At 52.1% G+C, this 23,831-nt stretch overlaps 1 protein-coding gene across 2 annotated transcripts in view; it reads left to right on the forward strand.

Annotated features, from left to right (window-relative positions):
- The first annotated feature begins 4,750 nt into the window (after positions 1-4,750).
- NTNG2 (netrin G2) overlaps positions 4,751-23,831 on the forward strand; it is a 46,326-nt gene continuing 27,245 nt past the window's right edge. For both annotated transcript variants that reach the window (XM_032200128.1, XM_032200127.1), the window contains exons 1-2: positions 4,751-4,987; positions 7,594-8,719. In XM_032200128.1, the coding sequence (XP_032056019.1) occupies positions 8,507-8,719 (213 nt within the window). In that variant the 5' untranslated portion in view covers positions 4,751-4,987; positions 7,594-8,506. The remainder of the gene's footprint in view (positions 4,988-7,593; positions 8,720-23,831) is intronic.

Raw genomic sequence — 23,831 nt, forward strand, 5'->3', positions numbered from 1 at the left:
AAAGAACAAGTCAACCTTCCAGAGCTAGCTGATTATGCATTTTCCACATCAAATTGTCAGCATTTATTCAATTACTTCACTCATTACAAGTGTGTTCTTCAACCACTAACCTAAAAACCCTCCCTGCTGCTGTCAGCTCCATTAGAAGTGACACGTTCCTTCCTCGGGTTAAAAAGAACTGGTGGAAAGCATCTCCTCCTCCCCACGTAGGGCTCAGGGCTGCGAGGAAGCAGAGCTGGGTGGGAAGGGGTGGGAAGCTCCTTTCCCCATCGCCCAGGGCTCTGTGGGAGGCTGGGGGGAAGCTCTGGGGCTTTTTGTGGGAATCCTCCCCAGTTTTTAGCCAAATGGAGGGTCGAGGTGAGCCCTCCGTGGGGTTGTTTTTAAAGCACACACACGCTCTGAGGCAGGGATTAGAGGAATTCACAGGGCTCTGTCAAGGATACGTACGAGATCCCCAGAGCCAAAAATGTATAGTCTCAACCACTTCCATTTTAATAGTAAGTTAAAAGGAAAGTTTCCCTTCTGAGGGGTTGTTAATTATAGATCCCTCCTTCAAAAGCTCCTCCTGTTTTTATCTATACTTACTCCCCCACAGCTGGTGAAGATGAGGAAAGCTGTACCTTCCCCAAAATCAAATAAATCTTAAATGCTTCCTGAGCTGATTCACTTGGCTAAGCTCTGATTTGATATATGAAACAAAAGACAAGGCAAAAGACAAGGCACAGAAAACAACATATTTTCCCCGTGTCAAGGTGAAGTGCTTCCCATCACCCAGCCAATCTCTCCTGGAGTTAATGTGCATCAATAACATTTAAATGATCAAAGTTTTTCAGCAAAGACAGTGATGGTGTTTTTTTTCTGACTTGTCATGCTTGTTTTCCTTAAAGAGGCAATGACCTGCCGTGGTTAAGGCTTGCAGTTTGGCACGCAGGAGCATTTTGAGAAGCGTTATCTCCCTAGCAGAACAGCAGCCTCATGTTTCCCTGCACAACAACCTTTCTTAGCCTAAAATGCTTTGCATCCCATTTCCTTGATCTGGCTAAGTGCTTGCATGCTGAAAATCCCACCCTCCCTCCAGCTGTCCTTCTGGCAGGAACGAGACAGCATCTTCTCTCTAGAGAGTACAGTCACTGCTCCTTTGGTTATCTAATCAGGGAGGGCAAAATTCACCGAGGGCCCTGTAAAACCTTCTGAGCTGCAGAAATTGCATCTGAGGTCTTGTGCGTGAGGGTGCGAGCCAGGAGAGGCAGAGGGAAGCCTCCCCTCCCAGAGCAGATGCTCTCTGCCATCTCCCCAGGAGCTTGCACAAAGGAAGAAAAATTTAGAGTGCTCCAGGGACCGAGGCATTAGGCTCTTCCCTCTCCTGATCACTGGGTTTGTGCGTGCCAAAGAGCAGGGGGCTGGTGGTGCCTGCTGCTCCAGCCCGGTGGCTAGAGCGGAGGTGCGCAGGAAGGGCAAGAAAATAAATATCCCCCACCCACCCTCCTGGACTGCATGTACCAAAGCTGTCTGTTGCTCAGTTTCTCAGGCTTTGTGTGGGTTTTCCAGCATCTCTCATGTCTATGAAATATTATGCCTCTATATTCCCTCTAAAACGTGGCGATTTTCTCTTTGCACCAAGCACGAGGCGAGGGAAAGCACAAACCTTCCCGTGCTGACCAAGCTGGGGGCTTTCTGCACACCCACCTTACTGAGAACAAAAGGACAGCACCGGGTGGTGAGATGAGCCAAATCTGCGCCAAATCTGCCCCAAATCTGCACAAGGTGCAACCCAGCCGTGACAGCCTTCCCTCCATCATCCCTAATGCCCCCAAAAAAGCAGCTCTGGTCCCTGCCTCCCTTTTCCCTACAAGCCCCTCTCCAGAGGTGCTGGCAGGTCGCGCAGCCTGCCCGCAGGGAGAAAGCCGCCCCGAAACACCGGGGTCAGGCTGAGCTCGGCTTCTCTGATATTGCCTGAGACCCTGCCTCGCAGAGGGGTCTCTCGCCTGCTGCTGGGCTGGAGCACAGCTACGAGCCTCGTGCTCCCACCTAATAAAATGCTTACTCACTTCCAGGAGGCACTTTGACATCCTTGGCCGCACAGAGCGAGATAAAGACTATAAAAAGACCGTATTGCTATTATAGGTGATACAGCAATATGTATCCTCAAATGAAAGATCCTTTGTAAGCCTGGTTATTATTCTGGCACTAATCTCGGATCTCTCTCTACGGACTCAACTCAGCTCAAGTGTTAGCAGGCGCATCTCCACTGAGAAAGAGGACTGCGAGGTGTCACGCTTACCTTCTGGTGTTTCAGTTTATCCTCTGTCATCCCAAGTTGGGAAAACACTTCCCTCCTCTCCCGCGCATGTCAAAATCATCGCTTGCCATTTAGATTTCGGGAGCCAAATATAGCCCTAGTATAAACAGGTGCGAGTCTGCATATGTCAATAGAATTACACCTGCTTATAATGGGTTTACATTTGGCCCTTGAGCCCTGGGGATCCCTGTGGGAGCAGAAGCTGTATTAAATATTAAGGGCCTTATTCTCCACCCTTGCCTACGCCGTGGTAATTAAATCTCAGTGCAGCCCCATTGATTTTCAACCTCGCAAGAAGGTAGCGCTCAGCACGAGGGAGGGGGCAGCGCTGTCCCCTCAAGGAAAAGCACATCCATTTTGCTGCTCGCGGAAATCTCACCAAGAAGGAGACGGTTCTGAGCAGTAAGCATTTGCAGAATGTGCTTGGGCAGAAGAAGGCAAATGGTCTAAAATTAAACATTCGCTGCAACTACTCCCTATTCCTTCCTGCCTGTGAAACCAGCACGGCCGCATGGTTTGCGATGCATCTTTTGGGCTCCCGTGTCCATCTGTGCCACGACCGATCTCTCCCCTCTCTGGTGTAAGGAACCCTTGGAGCCAGACCTTCCTTTTTTCTCCTGGAGCAGAGCAGTTCCCATCGCCAGCTCTGCCCATCCTTGGGCAAACCCCGCAGCTGCTCCTGGTGATCCACCTGCAGCTAGCGCCTTTTCCCTGTGTAGGTATTACTGCCAGCTTGTGATCTTTTGAGTTCGCAGGGCTGAGAAAAAACGACTTTGGTTTTTCTTTAAATGCCAAGTAGCCCAGAAGTGTGACGCCTCATACTGTGCTGTTATTCTTTCCAATTGAAACCTAATGATGCGTGCATATCACTTAACTCTGATGTCAATAATCAGCACACCACTTGGTCTTCGCCGTGGCTATTAGAGGGAATGAAAATGAAATACCAACTCCTTTTTATCCTGTTACTGTACCATAATAACTAATAAAGGAGTAATAAGTGAGACATGGGGAATTTCCAGGGGATTCATTACGACAGACAAGACCTAAAGGCACAAAGTGAAATCCAGGAATATTAGCCAGCCCTGAAATCCCAGCCAGTGCTTCTCATTTAAGTAATACTGCTGCCATAAAGTAGGTGTTTACAGAAAAAAATGACACGTGGAAAGTATGGCTGGGTCTTGACCAGAGCAGGGGAGTGGAGATTGACCCAGAACCGAAGATAGTAAAAAAGGCAAGTAAAAAAATGGTAAAAACTAACCCCTCCCTAGGTGTAGCAGCTAGGTGGGGCCATAGTCAAGATACTTTCCATCATTTCCTAAGTCTCACTTTTGCTCCACTACATGGGAAACATTTCCCAGGAGAGCTCTAAATCTCTTCTGCCTGGTCACAGGGTGGTCTGCAGGTTTTCCAGGGACTCTTGGATGGGAGAAGTCACAGAAAGACCCCAGAGCAGTCGGTAGAAGTAAATCACGTAAGGAAATACTGAGTCTATGAGATTGCAAATCACACACAAATTGGACAGTACACTTTCTGGCTTAGAAATTATTGAATTACTGGTTAGGACAAGCAGTCATTTTTTGATGGTTGTGTACACAGGGGGGACAGTGGGTTTCTTTGTTTCTCCTCCCTGCAAATCAACTGCCATTTATCCCTCTGCACGTCAAAAACCTGTCGCTGCCTCAGAATGAGCCTGGCTCCAGCATCTGCCAGGGCAGAAGCCCGGGGTCAGCACAGCAGAGCCTGGTGCAGGGCACCAGGGACCTTTACCTGCCACTGCTTCATCCACCCTACCTGTAGCTGCTCACCCTGACAGCAGCACCCACCACTTGGGTGCCCTGGGCAGGGAGGCACTTACTGCACCCTACGGCCCCGTGCTTAGCCCCCTGCCTTACATCAGCAAACAGGGATCGGTTAAATCCCAGAGCACATCCTCCCCGTTCTCAAAGCACTTCCCAGCCATCTGATTTCCCCCTCTCCGCGTTCCCGCTCTGTTTATCCTATTAATTCCAGCCACCCCCTCTCCCCCCAGCGCGCACACACACACGCAGCCTCCTTCAAGGCATCTTCGCCAGCAGCAGCCTCCCCAAAACACGCAGGGCGCACCACCGCGAACTCACACGTGCGGGGAAAACCCTCGTGACTGGGGTTTTTTCCTCGAGCGAACGCGATCTCGTCATCATTTCATGAAAAAATAAAATAAAATATAAACGGCACGGTTATTCAAGAATTAAATAAATACGTGAAAACACTCGGGGGAAATAAAACAACCGAAGGGGGGGGTGGCCGAGCCTGGCCGCGGCTCGGACGGGGCGGATCCCGCAGCCTCGCCGGGGCCGGGGCTGAGGCCGGAGCCTCCCCGCCCGCAGCCTCCTCTTCCTCGGGCGCTTTCCTCGCCTCCCTCCCTCCCTCCCCCGCCGCTCGCATTTCCTCCCTGCACCTTTAAGAAGCACATTGCCCGCCGCTGGGATGGGGTGTGCTAAAGCTGCACAGAGGAAGTTACGCAGCCCGGATCAGGCACGGGGATAAAAGCTCCGCTGGGGATTCAAACGGGACCGCAGCCTCGGCGCTAACTTGAGAAGGGAGCCGGGCATCGAGCAGGGCTCCGGCTGCCCTCCGGGGGGGCCTCCCCGGCCCCGAAGTTGGCGGCTCCGCCGGGAGCCCCCCCCCCCACCGCAGAGCTCCCCCCCGGTAAGGATGCGCAGCGCCGAGCCCCGGGGAAGTTGGGGTGCGGGGACCCGGGGGCTCCCCACCCTGCCGCCGGGAGATGGGGTGCTGTCGACCCCAAAGCCGTGTCCTCCCCCTCCCCGAGCCGCTGCTGACCCCAAAACGTCCCCCCCCGAGCCGCTGCCCCCCTGGCGGGGCGGTGGCAGCGCGACCCTCCAGCTGCGGGGAGGCATCGCTCCCCTTCGGACTTTCCCGATAAGTGATGCGGAGCCGGGGAGCTCGCCCTTTGGGGTTCTTTCCCCCCTCTTTTTACTTTTAACCTAGTCCTTGAATGCTCTCGGAGTGCTTTAGGGTGAAAAAGAAACCCCGGGCGAGGTGGGGAAAGGGTTTGAGCCGAGGCACGAAGGCGTTCCGGAGAGCGGGGCGGTGGGAGCGGATTTACGGGGCTGAGATTTACGGGTCGGAGACTTACGGGGCTGAGACTCCGAGCTCGGAGACTTACAGGTCTTTCTGCTGGGAGCACGGGGCTGCTCCTCGGAGCTTTGCGACGCCGTTCGTGCAGTCCAACCTCCCCTCGCAGCGCTTGCAGAGCGGGCATTCCCCAACTCCGCTGCTCGGGGGGAAGGGGCTGACGAGCGAGGAAAAGAAGGGACAAAAACTCTCACGCTCCGTCCCCACGGGGAGAAGAGTGGCTCGGGTTGATTTCTAAGGCAACTTCCGAGATCAAAAACTCCTTCACTGAGTTTACTTTGTCCTTAATTCCAGGGCAGCTCAGTTGTTGCTGTGTTATCTCTTGTGTTCAATTGGGTGTTAATCCAATAATAATTAAAAAAAAAAAAAGAACCAGCTAAGTCAAGATACAATCTAATTTTGTGGTTTTAATACCCTGGCTATCAGTCCCTTGCGATTGCTGTGTACTCTTCAAAGACAACAAAGAGCATTAATTCTATTTGTTCCCATGAACTGCAGTTTCTTAATAATATCAGGTGAAGATTTATTTTGCGAGGATCAGACCAAACCAAGCAGGGCAAAACCTTCAGCTCAGGAAGTCTCCCCCCCGTTGGTGGTGTGCTGACTTATTTCAGAGCCACATCGTGCTACTATTTCTGCAAAGGGACTGTAACGTTGAAGTGTTGCACCGCAGACTTCCCAGGGAGCCAGCACGCCTGTTTGATTGACTGACTGTAAATTCCCAGGCAAATTATTTCCCTGGGAATCCGCAACATTTAGCGAGCATAACAAGAAACTAATAGATATTATAGATCCTTTCTTCCTGGGTTCTTCCCTGACAGCCACTCAAGCGCAAGATATGGTTTTACAGCTATGAAAATAGATCCATAAACTTAACAGCACTGGAGTCCTCATTAAAACTCCTGCTTGTTTTATACACAACGCTGAAGTCTCATGCGCTCTGATGTTATTAGGCACTTGGCTGTGACCAGTTTGGTGTAATAATTAGGAACTGACTTATTATAACTGAAAAGACAGCTCTGATGTCAGCGGGACTTATAAACACTGTGTCACACCGTTTTATTATTTTTACTACATTTACTCATAATGTAAAAATAGCAGCCAGCCTATTCTTTGGGAGTTTATTCGGGTCCAACGCAGCTATAATAGGCTCTTCTTTGAGAGCTAGCGATGAAGCATGAGAGAGAGCTTCTCTTTTCTGAACTCATTCATCTCAATCAGAAATCTTTCAACTAAAAAGGGGGGGGTGGGAAAGGGAGATGGCAGCACAGCAATATGAATCCCCCAAACATGGATCAATGCGTCTGTTAACCTGGCGTTTCTGAGCTTTAGTAACTGAGCTTTATGAGAAAGCAAATACTAGGCATGCTGTTGAAGCAGGCATCTCCAAATTCTGGGAGAAAAGTTGGGGAATCCAATAGAAAGAGAATTAGCCAGAGCTGAATTTCTGTTCTGGATGCATGCCTCCCACCTCCTCTTATGAGATTTCTCCCCAGGATCTAATGCTGAGAGAGGGTTTGACTCTCTCTTTTCAGTTCTTTGTCATTTTGTTTTGTAATTACTTAAGATTTTTATGGCTCTATTGGAAAGACAACAAAACTGCAGAATTGTTGTTTTAACCTGAAATGAATACTGGGAAGGTCATTGCTCTTTGTATTAGGTGAACCTTAAACGTTATTAGAACTTTAAATTGTTTTTTATTAAATGTTATTGTTCAGATAAATCATATGTGGAGATGCTGGACAATGTATCTGTCTCCCCAGCTGTCTTATTTATTCGCTTATCTTTTTAAGACATTCAATTTATCTGTCTGTCCCTGGTCTGTCTGCATATTCTCCATCTTCTAATGACCTACAGCTACTCCTTGATATTATTTGAAGACCCATTAGAGCTATTGTTGTCCAGCTGCTGTTAAAATCAGATACCTTAAATGGGGCAGCGCTCCTTCCAATCTCCCAAACAGCAGAAGAGCCATAAGCATCTTACTATGGATTTCTTTTTATTAAAGTTGTATATCTCCCTTTTACAAAAAACTGGCTTGTATCTTGGGAAGCCCGGCCGAGGTCTGTATTTCCCAGGGGACCCATGTTCTTACAGGTCTTGTTGCTCCAACTGCACCTCCTTTTCCCCCAGCTAATTTGTCTTTCAATTTGTTGCAGGTGCAGCCTGCTAATGAACTCTCCCTTTGCCCTGATCATGCAAGAGAAACGAGACCTCAGGTAGCAGCATGACTTGGAGCTGAAGGCTTGGGAACTCGATGCTCCGTTGCCAAAAGGCACAGTCAGACAAACCTCCGTACGCGTACACCAGCTCCTCACCACAGCTGCAAGGAGCAGAGGGAGAAGCAGCGAGGCCAGCACTGCTCCCACCGCTGCTCTGAGCACCCAGCAGCCTGCTCAGACCCCTGCAGATGCCACCCCCTGACACAGTAACACCGATGCCATCACCGTCTGGGAGAAGGGGAGGTTAGCCCCATAGAGCCTCTCCTGTCAGCGCCGTGCTGACGACCAGATGCTGTAGCTATCTCACATACTAATGTTCAAAAGCCCCAATAATTATTTCAAGCAGACCCCCAGGTTAAGGCACTTTACCCAGTGACGCATCTGCAGCAGACAAGAAGGTTGAGGAAAACCTGATCCAGCACCATCTCCCAGCCTCTCCAATTTACTGCTATCAAATTTCATCAGCAACTCAGAACTTGATCTTTCTATTGATTGACTGGAGTCACCTCTAGATATTTTCATGCTGATTTGGAAGCCCTTTCGTACAATAAAAGCAGAAAAAATGAGGTTAAGGAAGACTTTTGACCACTGAACAGCAATTCCAGCCAAAACTTTCCGAATCAAGCAATTTGCAAAGTTGGCTTCTGCGCCGAGAGAAACTCTCTGTGCCTGAGCACGGCATACAAAGTGGGATCGTTCCTGTCCTCGCCTTGATCTCCTTGGACTGGATCATCTTTAGATGAGGAGTTTCCATGCTGATCCTGAGAGCACCCCCTAGCCCAGTAGCTGCCTTCCTCAGGACTCTTGGCACTGCCCCTGCCCTGGGATCCCGCACTCGGCCGCAGCTGCCATGCTGTACCTGCTCGCTCTCCTTCTGCACCGTCTCCCCTTGGCCATGGGACAGTATGACATTTGCAAGTCCTGGGTGACCACAGACGATGGCCCGTCATGGGAGTTTTACGCTTGTCAGCCCAAGGCCATGCGGATGAAGGATTATGTGACAGTGAGAGTGGATCCGGCAGGAATCACCTGCGGGGACCCTCCGGAGCGGTTCTGCACCCATGTAAGTATTTCCTTCCTTGTTTGATGCTCTGTAAGAGGCTCTGCTTGTAGGTGGCCAGGCACAGCGTCCTGCTGAGGTGCTGCTGGAGGAATATTTCCACTCAGGGTGGCACTGCTGGCTGCCACCTTGAGCTCCCAGTCTCCAAATCTGGGAGATGGGAAGAGTTCTCTGCTCATCTTGGTGCTGCGCGAGGGGTGGGCCCGTGAGCGGGGACGGGGCAGTGCAACCAAGGGGTGGGCGAGGAGCTGGGGAGGGCTGAGGGGCAGAAAGACAAGAACTGTTCCTGGTCTGAGTTTCAGAAGCACAGCTGCCAGCAGCAGCAGCCCGAGCTGCTCTGAGCACACACACCCACCTGCTGAAATGCGTGGTGGGCTCACCAGTCCCACACCAAAAGGCTGCGGAGGCCAGGGACTTCCCTGCTGGTATTGCCCACACCAGGGCTGTGCCAGAGGTGGGCACCTTGTCTTGGTGTAAGAGCCAGAACGGCAGAGGCCAGGGGGAGCTCAGGGTCAGCTGGTCAAACACCACGACTTTCCCCAAAGTCCCTGAAAACGCAGCTCTCCCTTCCTTCTGGTCTCAGTGTGAGAAGACTTTGTGGACAGACACTTGCCCTTGTAGTTAAAATCTTTAACTTATTTTCCCTTAAATATTAATCATTGCATTTCATTCCGTGCACCACAAAGCTCAGCAGGAGCATTTGATTTATAATTCACAAGGCTTTATGTTGTTAAAAAGAGTTCAGGGGTCAAAGCAGAGAGCAACCCAGCATGGCTGCAGCGTCCTCTGCCCCATGGCAGTGGTGCAGGGCACAGCGACAAAGGCAGCCCCTGCTGATGGGGCTTCCAGCAGGGAGAGCACCGAGCAAGGAGCAACTTCTAAAGTACGCCACCCTACTAGCTGCTACACAAATAGGTTTTCTTATTTAAGTCAGCAAAAGAGAGAAAGGAGTCCCAAATTTTGTTGCCAGCTTTAACCAGGCTTGGGTACCCCGTGCCTCAGTTTCCCACCTGGAAAACACCCTGGGCCTAAGCAGCTTGGGGCTTTTCTTGAAAATCCAAGAGAAAAAACACTCCTTTGATGCATCAAAAGACTCCAAGCATTTAAGACCATCACGACATGACACCACTATTTACCCCATTCTCTCCAGCCTACGGGGGGGCTCATTAGAGCCAGAGCTGTTTTCACTAATTCCAGATAAGCAGCAGCTTTTCCCTTTAAAAGATCATTCGAAAGAAAAGATCGAGTCAAAGGCTGCAAATAAAAGAGTTAACTATTGATAAGGCGCTCTGGATTCCCATTTATCTGGCTGGCTGCAGAAGGATTAGAAGGTGAACAGCAGATTGCATTCTCCTAAATTCACGGCTGCTATTTGCAAATGCTCCCTGGCTGACGGTGCGCTGGGCTCCGGCTCCACTGCCCTCTGAGGAAGTAAAAGATACCAACAGGAATCAGCTCTCTGCATCTCTTGCTTCAGTCAATACTGAGCTAAAATCTTTCTATTCTGGGCACCAGCAGCGTTTCCCCGTAGCGTACGCCTGCCATGTGCTGTAACACTTGCAAACACCGCGTACGTCCCTGAATGAGCGTTGCACAAATGCAGAACATGGATTTGCCTTCCTGTCCCAGCCTGACCCCGGCGGGAGCACGCCCAGCCCAGCCTTTGTCTGGCAGCACAGCAGCAGTCATCCCCAGCAAAATCCCTGATAAAGTCCCTGGCAGAGACACGAGCTCAGAACAGAAGCACTACACCGCACGTTATTCTTCATATTTTTTTTGGATAGGTTTATGAAATCCCACCTTATTTATTGCCTCGTCTCCCACATCTCACACCAGTGCTGCCCTCTCCAGAGGATCAGAGTTTCTAAAATGAAGCTGATGAACTCCAGCACTGCCGAGCCCACCGGCACAGAGTAGGAGACGGGGTGAAACCCGTGCCTCAGGACTTGTGCGCGTGGAGGCCGTCAAGGCACACATTCAGGGCCCTTGTCACGGAGAAGGGCACGCGGCCACTTACTGCTGAGCATCCCCTTACGGCCGGTGTAAGGCGGAATCAGCAAGAAGCGGCCTCTCCATCACGGGCCCTGGGTGGTGACTTGACACCTATTGACATGCAGAGAGGCACGCAGCGGATGTGAGCGGACTTGTGCTAGCCCTGCGCAGGGGAAGCGCTGGACAAAAATCAATGCTGCTGCCCGCCGATCATTGCGACCTCAGAGCCTGGTCCTCGCTGCGAGGGGAAGGTCGCAGCTTGCACAGCCCTGCTGGGGCTGCCCGTGGGGTCAGCGGTTCCCACCCGAGCCCCTCGCTGCCAGCCCGCCCCGATGCCTTTCCCTGTCCCCTTACCCTTTCTCTTCAGGTTTTTAATTGTTTTCATCTAACAGGTGGGTTCTCAAACGAGCCCAGCTTCCCAACAGAGAGGTTCTTACGGTGGCTATATTGCTTTCTTAGGTGTCTTTCAAAACAGCAGGGTACTGCCCGTGAAGTTAAGCTAACATTACTAAGAATTAAGCACAGCCCAGCGGGACGCCTGCGCTGCTCAGACAACTGAAATCAAAGTTACAGACACACAGACGTCCCTGGCTGCTGGATTTGAGCCGTGCTCCTGCACACAGCACCCCTGGATGAAGGTGCAGAGCCCTGCTCGGGCACCAGCAGCAGGGCCAGGACCCTGTGAGCATCTCCTGCGAGGCTCTGACCTTCCAGGCTGTGCCCGTGCCCGGGAGGCTTTGCACAGCCCAAAGGATCACTCACAAACTACAGTTTTACCAACTCACAGCAGCCCTCAGAGTTCTGCAGAAGGAGGCGCCTGGGGGATTGCAGGAATTATTGGGAGGATTGTCTTTTCTCAGTTTTACAGCAATTTCTAGTCACATCTGGCTGCTCCGTTCTGGCTGTGCAGCGTTTTGCTGCCTATTAAAGTCCCAACTTTTTGCTTTTTTTTTTTTTTTTTCCCCACAGCTCTTGAGCTGTCTCCTATCCATGTCAGTGCCCTTCTGGCAGGGTTACCTGAAAAATGAATTGTACTTTCCCTTCTGGCAGGGCAGGGGGGAGCAGGAAGACAGATGGATGAGCAAATAAAAGCCTGAACGATCTGAAGGCGCGACCGGAGTCTAACAGGGAACAATAGGGAACGGGGCTTTTAACCAAGGCTGCCGAGGGGAGGGGGAAAACTTCAAAGACCCAGATCAGGGCATAAAGCAGCAAAACACAGATTTCAAACCAGATTTCAAATGGGAGGTGCTGGCCAGAGGGGCCCAGCCAGGAGCCCCAGGCACGCAGGAGATGCAGACGTGGTGCAGGAAGGTGGCCCAGCCCTGGCGCTGAGCTGTTCCCTGTTGCTGAAGCACCTCTTTGATACCAGCCTTGGAGAATTTCACTGTCAAGCTTTGGCGCTTCGCACACCTGATAAAAAAAAATAACCCACAGGTTTTGTGGGCAGTTTACGTACAGGGCAGGTGGCGGGGAGCGAGCAAACATCACAGCCACATTCCCTGTTCCAAAGGGGCTGGCGGCTCACTGGGTTCCCAAATCGTTACAGCAAAGGTGAGGGGAACGAGCAGAGGTGTCGGGAGCTGGCTGCCACCACGGTGGTTCTGCTGCTCCTCAACACCCTGGCGAGAGCTGCCTGCAACCCTCGAGATTGGAGCTTTTTTTTTTTCCAGAGGTGTCGAGACAGTATTTCTTGTTCAGACAGCGCTCTTTGATGCAGGGCCGAGCTCTTAGCCCATATTGATGGGTCAGGGGTATTTTTATTTAGCGTCAGCATTGTTTCATCAGCTAATAGAGCTTGTTGATTTTGGCACGGGTACATGAAAGGAAAAGGTTTTATTTATTCATTACGCATTCAGCCAAATTTGATGTTTAGTTTAATTCTTAGCTAAACTTTCTGAATGGCATGGGTTTATAAGGCTTGTGCTAAAGAGCTATTTCTCTTCTGAGACCAGCTGCTAGCGTAGGAAAAAGCAGACAAACTTTCAGGCACAGAAGTCCTTTTCCCTAGGCTCTTAGCCTGTGTCACATACTGCTGCACCTGGCAGCATCCTCACACCCTGGTTTAGGTACAAACAGATGACTGTGGGTCTGGGGGTGATTAAAAACAAAGTTCTTAAAGAAAGAAGAAAAGTGGAATTGCTTCAAAGATGCTCTTCCAAAGGCATTTGTAAAGATGCAGCCTGAGCTGGTGGTTAAAGGACAGATTCATCGCTGCTGGTACCCCAGGCAGTGACAAGATACACGGCCCTCCCCCAGCCTGGGGGGCAAAGTGTGAGTGGTCCTCAGCCTTGCAACCACCCCGAGACTTGAGGCCACCCCTTGGGCTGAGCAGAGCCCGTACACGAGTCAAATCCTTTCCAAGAAGAGGGGATGTTCTCCCTCCCTGAACGAATCAGCAGCACCCACAGTTGACTGCAACCCCAGCCTTGGTTAGAGCAGGGGGCTGGGTGCCAGAGCTCCCCGTTGCCCCTCCTGGCAGGAGCTACGTGGCACTGGGGACAATTATTTGACCCTTATGCCAACATTCAGCAGCACAAGAAGCCCACTCTCAGCTTGTCAAAATGCCTCTGACAACTCAGTCAGGGGCAGAAAACCTCATCTTTCTTTCCACATCTGTGAAGTGCTAACAGCCCTGCTCCCCCATCAGCCCTCCAGAACAGAAATGACACCTGGAAAAGCCTCCTCTGCCCTTTGAGGAGTGCCTGGAAAAGCCAACTTGATGCCATTTCCACCAGGATGAAGGTTTCCCAATTCACCGACTGCATCCCTTGCAGCATTGCTTTCCAGCATGGGGGAAAAGGGCTGGGGTCTTTTGGACATATTCCCCATTTTAATCTCTTCTCAGCACCAGGGTTGCTGCAGAGAACAGTCTGAAGTCAAGACCAGTGGCTCCCTGCCCTTGGGGCCAGACCCTTGCATTGCACGTTATCAGCTGCTCAGCAAATTGCACACCACCACTCTCCTACCACAGAGGCTACTCTAGTGCAGCAGGATCTCGGCGTTATAAAAGCAGAAGCTTTACAGAAAATGAGAGAATACAGCTCAGTTTTAAATTAGAGAGTGCTGAGCAAACGGGATTTCCACTCGCAGTCCGTGGCAATTTCCTTAAATGCCCAGTTCGGGATTCATCTTGTTGCAAAGTGGGATATTGCTCTCCTAACAAGAATCTCTTCAACTCGCTGATGGAAAAGGCTCAGCAACAGAAACCAAGCTGTCAAGTAGATTTAATTGGTACAGTGAACAGAAAGTTTACCCCCACCTTGAAAGAGATGAGAAAGAATAAACTGCTCTTACGAAAAGCTTTGCTCTTCAGCGGGGACTGCATCCAGGTGGAAAAAAACAGAGCAGTGACTCCAAAGGCTTGCTGGGGAGCAGCTCCTCCAGCATCTGTGGCCCTCACTCATCCACCAGCTCCACGCACAGCAGTTTTCCATGAGCAACTTTTGAAGTTCAGAGATTCAGGAAAGTCCTTTTTAGTCATTTTTAATCTGTATTGTATTCTGTAGCATGGATAGGATCTCCTTCAGGCCCTGGCACTTGGTGGGAAGGACTGCTCTTCTACCACGGTCTGGTTTCCAGAAGCTCATGCAACAGCAAAAGCAGAGTAAAGGATGCAGGGGTCCCTAACAGGAGATGGGGGGGGGTGCAGGGGTGTTCACCACCAAGCTGTCCTCCTCCTATAAAGGCTCTGGGGGGATCTGCACCCACATTTGAGGGCTGCAGCAGTGCCTCTGTTCTACTCACTTCTCCCCCCACCCCAGCACCAAGTCCTGCCCTCCCCCATTCAAACTATCTGGGCCTCTCTTAGAGAATAAAATATTAATAGCAGCATAGCAAGCCTCTCTGCAAAGGCTGCATGTATTGAGCTTGCAAGGCGCTCAAGCTTTTAGAGAGCAGGACACTTTTCCTACTTCCTAAGCATTTTCATCGTCCTGAATCAATAATGCACTCCGAGTCCAGCAAACAGGTCGCTGCTGCTGCGCTGCTCCTGGTAGGGGCCGTGCCTGCACGCAGATGCTGTTCTGTAGTGAGACACGGGGCTGAATCTGGCAGAGGAGGGATGGGGCAGGATCCAGGCAGCTTAATTTGTGGACGAGCTTTAGGGAAGTGCCCCGGGAAGAGCAAAGCTTGCAAGTCTTGGGTACAGAACATCCAGGTTTGGAGGCGAGCTAAAAAGCAGTCAGTGGGATTAAACCTCGGCGTCCCTGAACGTGTGCCCATATTTGCTGGCTGAGGGGCGCCTGCTTCATCAGCTCCTGATCCCGCTGGCTGATCCCAGCCTCGAGGTCACCCCTTAATCTGCAAACTGGCAAAAGGAGCAGTGGCATAGCACAGCCCCACCCCGACGGCAGGGCGGGCACGGAGGTGAGGCCAGGCAGCAGAGAGAGGGGTTGGGGTTACAGCAGCTCATTGGGGAATTACCAGTCCCGAACGAAGGAGCTGCTCAAAAATTATTACATGGCAGGCCAGGCTGCGCGCGATGCGTGGATGTGCCCAGCGCAGACAAGATTATCTGCTTAGGAGTGGAATTTTCCACGTGGTGCTTAACCCTCGCATCGCCCCCAGATGGGCAGCACACGTATTTTTGGGCCAGGGCAATCCCGCAGCAGAGGCTGGGCTGCTGCTCCAAGGCACCCTGTGCTGCCCGGCCACCCTGGGGCTTTGGAAATGTCAGCCTTGCTCTGAAGGCAGCTCTGCCAGTGCCATGCTGGGGGAGGTCACCCTTAGACTGGGCTGATTTCAGCCTGGTGCTTAAAGTTTGTCATGTCACAGGTCTTTTGGGACCATTTTGTCTGTGCCTGAGCCGTGCCAGCTGTGTTGGGAGGATGGGGAGGTGACTGAGATCAGTGCTTGTGCGTGATGGGCACCAGCTGCTTTCTCCCTTTGCAGAGAGGAAGACTCCTGCCTGGATGTCAGACTCCTGCACGATCTATGGCACAGGGAATGGTGCAGACCCTCTTTCCCTGTGAAGGTACCAGGCAGATTATGGGGAAAGTTTCAGAGACAGCGTGGGGCAAGAGCTGAGGTTTCCTTGACCCTTACATCAAGATCAGGTCAAGGAGCCACTACTCTGGTGCTCAACTGCAGGGACCTGGGACTTTCAAAAGCTCCTGGCAAAGCCAAAACCTGCTCCTTAAGCCCCTGCCTGCCTCAGTTTCCCCCACCAGGAGATGGGATGTTGCATTGGTACCCCCCAACCCAGCCACTCAGACATTTCACCATGGCTGGTGGAGCAACAGGAGCAGCAGCTACGCCTGGAGAAGGGCACAGCACTGAGCGAAATGTGGTGAAATATTCACAAGATGCTTCTCGAATTGAGAAACAGACTGGAGAGGGGGAAGGGGAACAGCAGCCAGCAAAGCACAGGTTGCGTCTCCTCTCTTGCAGAGAGATGGGCCCAAGGGAGCGTGAGAGCCTTGAACGAGCAGCGTGCTGTTCAGTGAATGAGTATCTGCTTCAGGCCAAAGGAAAGAGGCAAAAAGAAAAGCGAAATGTCTCGCTGAGTGCGTACCGGCGTGCGCTTACTAAGAGCCGTGCGGCGAAGCCAGCGGTGCGTGTTCTGCTGACTCACGGTATCCTGAATCCAGCAGGCAGGCAGAGCGTGTCCTAACGCCCCGTGAAGAGGGGTGACCTTGCGCTCAGACAACCTCCGATCCGGGAGGAATAGAAAGAAAGGGAGAGAGCAATCAATCCCCCAAACCACTGCGGGATGGAGGGGGGAGAAAGAGTGACATTCGGCTGAGCCAGAATTAGCAACAGATCTGTGGAGGGACCCCATTTCCACCCTATTAATAATTCATCCCAGCTCTGCCTTTACCTGCTAATAAACAGGAAACAGCTTGTTAGTGAGGACGTTCTTCTCCCCTTTTGCTTTCTCTGCCCTAATAAGAGCCCCTTGCAGATGGCTGGGGGAAGGGAGGCAGCGAGGGAAGGGCACAGGAGCGAGCAAACATCCCCGCGAGCCCACGCACCGCTCCCCATCCCTGCAAGGCTCCGTTCCCCGGAGCTCCCTGCCTCCAAAACGGAGCCAGCCTTCCCCTGCAGAGGTGAAGCTGCTAAATAATCCACCACTTAATCACAGACGCCTTGCCAGAATCTGCCTACACGCACGGGCCACTTAAAAGCATCTCTTCAGAGGGTCAGCACGGAGAGGGAAGCGATGCGCAGGGCTCTGTGCCCAGCTCGGGGCACACCCGCGGGGTGCAAGGACGAGGGCTTTGCTGAGAGCGTTCCCAAGCTCCCAGGCCTCTGGATTATCAAATATATACGTAACTTCACCAAGTGGCATTTAGGAGAAACAGAAAAACACAGCTCAAAGAAAGCTATTAGGGTTTCATTCTGAAAAGGCGCGTTTTACATCCAGAGCACCCCCAGCATCCCCACAGCCCAATTTTGCAGCAAACATGGCCCCACCCAGGGACCCCTCCCTGCCAACACACCAAGAATCCCCAAACAGCACAGGCAAATACTTCTAAAATGTTTGCCAGATTCGATTCACAGCCTCTCGTCACAGCAAAAACCCACCTAGGCACCAGGGATGGGGTAACCAGTGCAAGAGGAACACCCCAGCTGGGGACGGTGATCCTGAGCACCAGGACACAGCGCAGGGCACTTTGCAGCCTACAGGGAGCTGAGAAACCCCATCCCTGCTGGGGCCACCTCCAGCTCCCGGGGCATTGGGCTCAGCCACCGCTGCTCCCACAGCCGAGGGAGGCGCAGACCTTCGCCCTGCACAAGCAGGGACCCGGCCGGCGTTTCGCTCCAGAGGTATTTCTGCTCAATTATTTCCGTGCTCCCAGCCATCTCCGCCGCTGAGTTATGCCACTTGCCAGCTGTTGGAAATAATCGCTGTAAATTAATTACGGTTGTTTCACCCCTCTGATCCCTCCCAGCCCCCACGAAGAGAGTGAAAATTAATTGTCAGCAACTATTTCCAGTTCTCTGGGAGTCCCATCCTGGCCACTGGCAGGTTATGGTTTATGCCCCTGAAGCATGAGATTTAATTACCCACAAATGTTAGTTTTGATCATAAAATCACCTTGTCTTTTCATAAATCCAGACAGAGCAGTTGACCCGTGGGGTCAAGAACAAGAGCTAAAATGCCCAGCGATGGCTTTAGGACAAGCCCACCGGTTCTCCCATGTAAACGCAATTCTGGTCAGGAAACGGAGTTGCTTCCTGGAGCAGATATTGAGAGAAAAACCACAAAAGTCTCCTGATCCATTCATATCACAGCGTGGTGACAACTCGTGTCGCAGAAGGCAGGTTTCACTGTGTCAGAGCAGAGGATGGAGCCGCTCGTCACCTGGGCTGGGACGGGGAGCGCATCCTGCCTGCTGGGCACAGGCTGGCAGCTGCAGGGAGCAGCACAGGGTGGCGGGGCCGCTAATCCCGGGATTAACCCAGGGAACTCATCTGAGCGTAAAGAACAGGAAAACAAATGCACTGAAACAACCCCTCTGGTTTTATCCTGAAACCTTCTGTGCAAACAAACCCAACGCCGCGCTCCACGGGGAGAAGCCACGAAATAAAACTTTGGGTGTCTGGATGCTGAGAGCCAGGGACAGACCGGGTGCTGTCACTGTCACTGCCCGAAATCTTCCCCAGCAGGAGCCGTGCTGTGAGCACAGGGGCTGCTCCAGCAGTGCTCCCGGCCATCTGCTGCCCCACGGGGCCACCACATGTTGGGGACCCTGTCCCCCAAGGCTGGCAGGCACCAGTGCCAGACAGGCTGTGCAGGGGAGGGGGCTGCAGGACACCTGCAGGGAGAGTAGCAGGGAAAGGAGGGATCAGGTGCACGCAAGGATTTTGCCAGTGCAGTTGTTTTGCAGGGTCTGATGGAAATTTGAGACGAACCCGAGCGCTTTGTTGCTGTGCGAGGCAACGCGGGGACTTTGTGAACCTAATCAGCTAATCTTTAAGCTGAAAACCAAGGCAGGGTCGCGAGGGCACTGCAGGAAGCGGAAAGACCTTGGGATGCACCTGAGAGCTCCTTAAGACGTCTGGAGCAGGGCGAGCACTGGGAGAGGATTGTCACCTGGTGGGTGGAGGTGACATTCAGTGCTCCCCGGAGGGAGGTTTTCGTGCTGCTTTTCCTCATTGAAATCCCTCCAGCAACCACCCAGCTCAAAGGCCAGCAAAACGCTGATCCCTCGCAGGGTTGTTTTGCCCTGGATGACTCCGTGCTGCTCACAAAACCTGATAAACGCCTGCAGGAGGAGGGGAAGCACCACGCCAGCCCTGCCCACCGCAGCCCCCCTGCCTCCTGCTTGCACCCCAGCCGTGTCAGGGCTGGTTGTTGCTGATGGCACACACGGGTCAAGGCATTCTCCTGGCTGCTGGGTGAGTCCGTTTGCTAAGTAGCAGTCCCATTTGTAAGTCTGCAGGGAGCTGGATCTGGATCCTCAGGGCTTTTAACACTGGCAGCTGCAGAGGGGGTGACCCAGCTGCCCAACCATCACCAGCTCTTGCAGAACACCCTGGAAACATCTAAGGTCTGAGCCTGTTCTTGGGGAAAACACTACGGAAGGAAGGACAGAAGAGAAACCTGCAGAACAACATAGGTCTTTGTGCCCAAGAAATGCATTTATTTTCTTCCCCCTTGGACAAAAATCTTGCCACAGAAAAGCCAACATTTCTTCACCCCAGCCAAAAACAAAGTTCTAATTTCTGAAACCACTCCAAACTGACGTGACACCGCTCTTCCTCTTGTGAGTGGGATTAAAACCAGATCGATCCCAGGGTGACCTGGGCTCTAGCAGAAGCTTGACCTGAGCTATAGGATCTCATCAGGCAGAGACCTTGGGAAGCAACACAGCTCCACGGGGTCCCCAGGCCAAGACACCAGCTGAGCAGTTCACAGGGGTTCTGACAGCAGTGGTCAACATCCTTGGCCGAGCAGTACAAACTTTCACACTGTCCCCTTATTTTTCGTCACTCAAACCTTTATATTTTTCTTTAACCTTACTAATATTTTTATTATTTTTCTTCATTGTGCAGCTAGCGATTGTAATTTCTTTCCAGCTTTTCCTTTGGCATGGGGACCTACTGAAGGCTGCAGTTTTATTTCTGTGCAGCTTTCTCCATTCACAACAGATGTCTAGTTTGTTTAAAATATTCAACAGCTTAATGATTAATCAAGTAATTTCACCTACAAAAATATATAATTTTATGCTATGAGGCTTAAAAATGGCATTATCTGCCAGGAAAAAAAGCAAAACAACTTTGTGCGCTCATTAAGAGCCCTAGGAACCAGCTGGGCTTTGTGAAACTGGGCTTTTAGTGCGCCTGTTTTCCCTGTTCCCTCTCCCCCCAGCAAATCGGGGGGCAGCTTACCTACAGCACCCTGGATTCCTGTCATCATGCCTTGTCAGACAGAGCTTGCTGCCCAAGAAATCCTCCTTCAAGGACCAAACCCCCGCTGTCACCTTTAGAAGCGCCCTCGTGCAGCATTTCTGCTGAGCACTGAGAGGAGGTGAAACCCAAGGGTGCACCTGCAAACACCAGCATGGGACATTGCCAGGGATGTCACCCCCCTGGGGACATTTGCCCCATGCAGTCACAGTCTTGCTGTGACAACTTGTCCTCAGCTAGGATTTTACCACTTGCCCCAGGGCTTTGCCCATTTGGGCTGAGCTTGGGCTCAGCAAGGCTGCAACGCTTTTTGGTGTGCCCCCAAGAAAAGAGCAACCAGAAGAGCATGCTGGAGAGCCGCAACATTTAGTTGCCATGAGGACATTCACGACTGATTTAATAGCGTGAGACTAAGTGAACTGTTTTATTTTAAGCTCCCTGAGACCAAGTTTCCCCGGCTAATGCATTCTGACTTTTAGATTGAAGACGTAAATATCTTGAGACTTTGGACAGATTCTTTGGAGGACACATGGCTTGGATAAGGAAACCAGATTCTAAAATAATACCTGGAATTGTTTCAACAGTGCTATAACTGATCTTACCAGGACCAAGGGAGCAGCCAAAGAGTGGCCATCTGTTTCCGCTCCCCCCCTGCCCTCCCAGCTGACTTCAAACCACCCCACCGGCAGCAAACGCATTGAGCATCCCGAGGAGGAAGGACATTTCAATAAGCCCCAAACCAAAAAGGAACATTTCATTTTAGCAGAGGAAGCCGTAGTGACGTGACTCACTTGGTGGCTTTTGAGGCTCTTGCCCACCTTTCAGCGCTGTCACTTAGAGGTTATTTTCACGTTTGCCCTGTTAAAACTCAGCAGATCTCAAGCCATATGCCACTCCAAGCATCAGGGTGCTTAAAGACATCCTTGGGCTTGCTGAGCTGTGCACGTTTACAAGTTTGGGTATAAAGGAGCCACCAGGGATCAAGAGCCTCCAGTTCCCTGATCCCTGAGACAGGCATATGGGAGACGGGCAGGGCTTTGGCCCTGCTTCCTCCTGCTCTCAGCCTGCCAGCCCGCAGCAGGAGCATCATCCCTAGCCGTAAGGATGAACCTGGTCAGCACGGCCACACTGGGGACCGCTCACACAGCAAATACTCAGTGGAGATTCACCTCCTGAGCAGCAGCACAAATTTATTGGGAAGCCTTCTGCTCTGCCCCACAGGCGGTTCCCCACCAGCCCCACACCACAACGCCGCACTGCTGTGCCTTTCTTCAGAAACAAGACATGAAAACACAGCTCCAGGATGGCCTTTTCAGGGTTGTCCTATTAAGCCATTTGTATGACCGCATTTGCGGCAGAACCATACTGCAACACAATATGTTGCCTCAGCACAGGAAAATGCACTCAAAGCCCCCATAGCTTCAGCTGATGGGGATTTTTCATCCTCTTCCATCAGCAGCCACTGTAAAGCTGTGCTAAGAGGCAGCTACATCCCCCAGCAGGAAGCTGTGTCTCATTAGCAGAGGTAAACAATTCCTCTGAACGTGACGAGTCAGGAGAGCATATTAAATATGTCAATACCTTATTTTTTTTTTTTAATCCCCACTCCAGTGCGGCATGCTGCAGCAGGAGAGGCCCCCCAGCTCCCCAGCTGGCATCTGCCCTTGCTCAGGACACCTTCCTTTGGGAAGGGAGCACCAGACAGGTGCCCTTACCCCACAACTTGACCCACTCATGCAGGTCTGAGCACATCATCCATGCCCCTCACTCACTTGGTACAGCTGCAAGTGAAAAATAACCAAACACCCAGCGAAGCATCCATCCAGTGCCCTCTCTGCTCAGGGGGATGTGCACGCACCGCACCAGGGCTCAGCAGCTCCAGCCACAGCCCCTTCCTCTCCCCGCACGCACAGGAGATGGCAAAAGCCACACATCACTGCAACTGGGGCTGTGTCAGGAGGTTGAGCTCATGTTGGAAACAGTACAAGTTTTGTTGCTTTTCACCCCCTGGTTTCTGCTGCTTTCCCTGGCAGCTTAGTGCACGCACGCAGCAAGGCACGCTTTATTTACAGGAGCCCCCCCCTCCCCACAGGCACCGCTTCATCCCTCACAGAGCAGCCTGGTGCTCACGTACAGATCAGCTGCTCGCTGTTTTTGCTTGTGGAGCTGCCTTACTTGCAGCACGCTACCCAAACGCTGCTCAAAAGACAGAATTATTTATGCCCTCAGGAGCTTTTCTAGGCTTCTCGGCGCTGTGGCCTCCACTCGCTTGTACCCAGCACGCCTCTGAGCCATGGGGAGGCAAAAAGCCCATTTTACAGATGCAGAGCGGAGACAGCCCTAGGCAGCTCCTAGTGGGTTTGGTAGCCCAGCTGGAGATGGCAAACCCCAGATTTTCCAAAGTACCTCACATTATACATCAGCATCCACATTCAAGGCACAGCCCCAGTCCCCACATTACACCCATGAGTCCCCACTTGTGGGAGCCAGGTCTCCCCTCCTCTGCCTTGCCCAGAGCACCATAAATCAGACCACAAGCACTTCCAGCAGCTTTGCAGGTCAGAGCAAGCCCCTGGCACAGGATCAGTGCTACAGACACATGAGCAGCCTCTCCCCAGGCTTCCCCCTGCTCACAGCACCAAGGATGTCCCAGCCCCAGGACACAGCCTGCTTGCCACAGCCCCTGCACCTCACAGGGTTTAAGCCTCTGACACCATCATCAGCGCAGCTCCTGCATACAGCACCCTTCACTCCAGACCACGCACAAAGCATTCAGAAACAAAACCATAGAATAACTCTCAGTCTTACCTTGCAGACCCGCTGTGCTCAGGACGGCCAAGGCTCACACTCCTGCAGGCTGCTCACCTCCAAGCATCAGCCCTAAGCACCTCCAGCTGCTTTATCACCTCCTCGTATCACAGAATCACAGAATTTCTAGGTTGGAAGAGACCTCAAGGTCATCGAGTCCAACCTCTGACCTAACGCTAGCAGTCCCCACTAAACCATATCCCTAAGCTCTACATCTAAACGTCTTTTGAAGACTTCCAGGGATGGTGACTCCACCACTTCCCTGGACAGCCTGTTCCAATGCCTCACAACCCTTTCAGTGAAGAAGTTCTTCCTAACATCTAACCTAAAACTCCCCTGGCTCAACTTAAGCCTATTCCCCCTCGTCCTGTCACCAGGCACGTGGGAGAACAAACCAACACCCACCTCGCTACAGCCTCCCTTGAGGTACTTGTAGAGAGCGATAAGGTCGCCCCTGAGCCTCCTCTTCTCCAGGCTGAACAAGCCCAGCTCCCTCAGCCGCTCCTCATAGGACTTGTTCTCCAGGCCCCTCACCAGCTTCGTCGCCCTTCTCTGCACCTGCTCAAGCACCTCGATGTCCTTCTTGTAGCGAGGGGCCCAAAACTGAACACAGTACTCGAGGTGCGGCCTCACCAGAGCTGAGTACAGGGGGACGATCACCTCCCTAGCCCTGCTGGTCACACTGTTCCTGATACAAGCCAGGATGCTGTTGGCCTTCTTGGCCACCTGAGCACACTGCTGGCTCATATTCAGCCGACTATCCACCATCACTCCCAGGTCCTTCTCTGCCTGGCAGCTCTCCAACCATTCCTCTCCTAGCCTGTAGCTCTGCTTGGGGTTATTGCGCCCCAGGTGCAGGACCCGGCACTTGGCCTTGTTGAACTTCATGCAGTTGACCTCAGCCCATCGGTGCAGCCTATCCAGATCCTCCTGCAGAGCTTTCCTACCCTCAAGCAGA

The sequence above is a fragment of the Aythya fuligula genome, chromosome 19 (genome assembly GCF_009819795.1).
Source record: "Aythya fuligula isolate bAytFul2 chromosome 19, bAytFul2.pri, whole genome shotgun sequence".
Lineage (NCBI taxonomy): Eukaryota > Metazoa > Chordata > Aves > Anseriformes > Anatidae > Aythya > Aythya fuligula.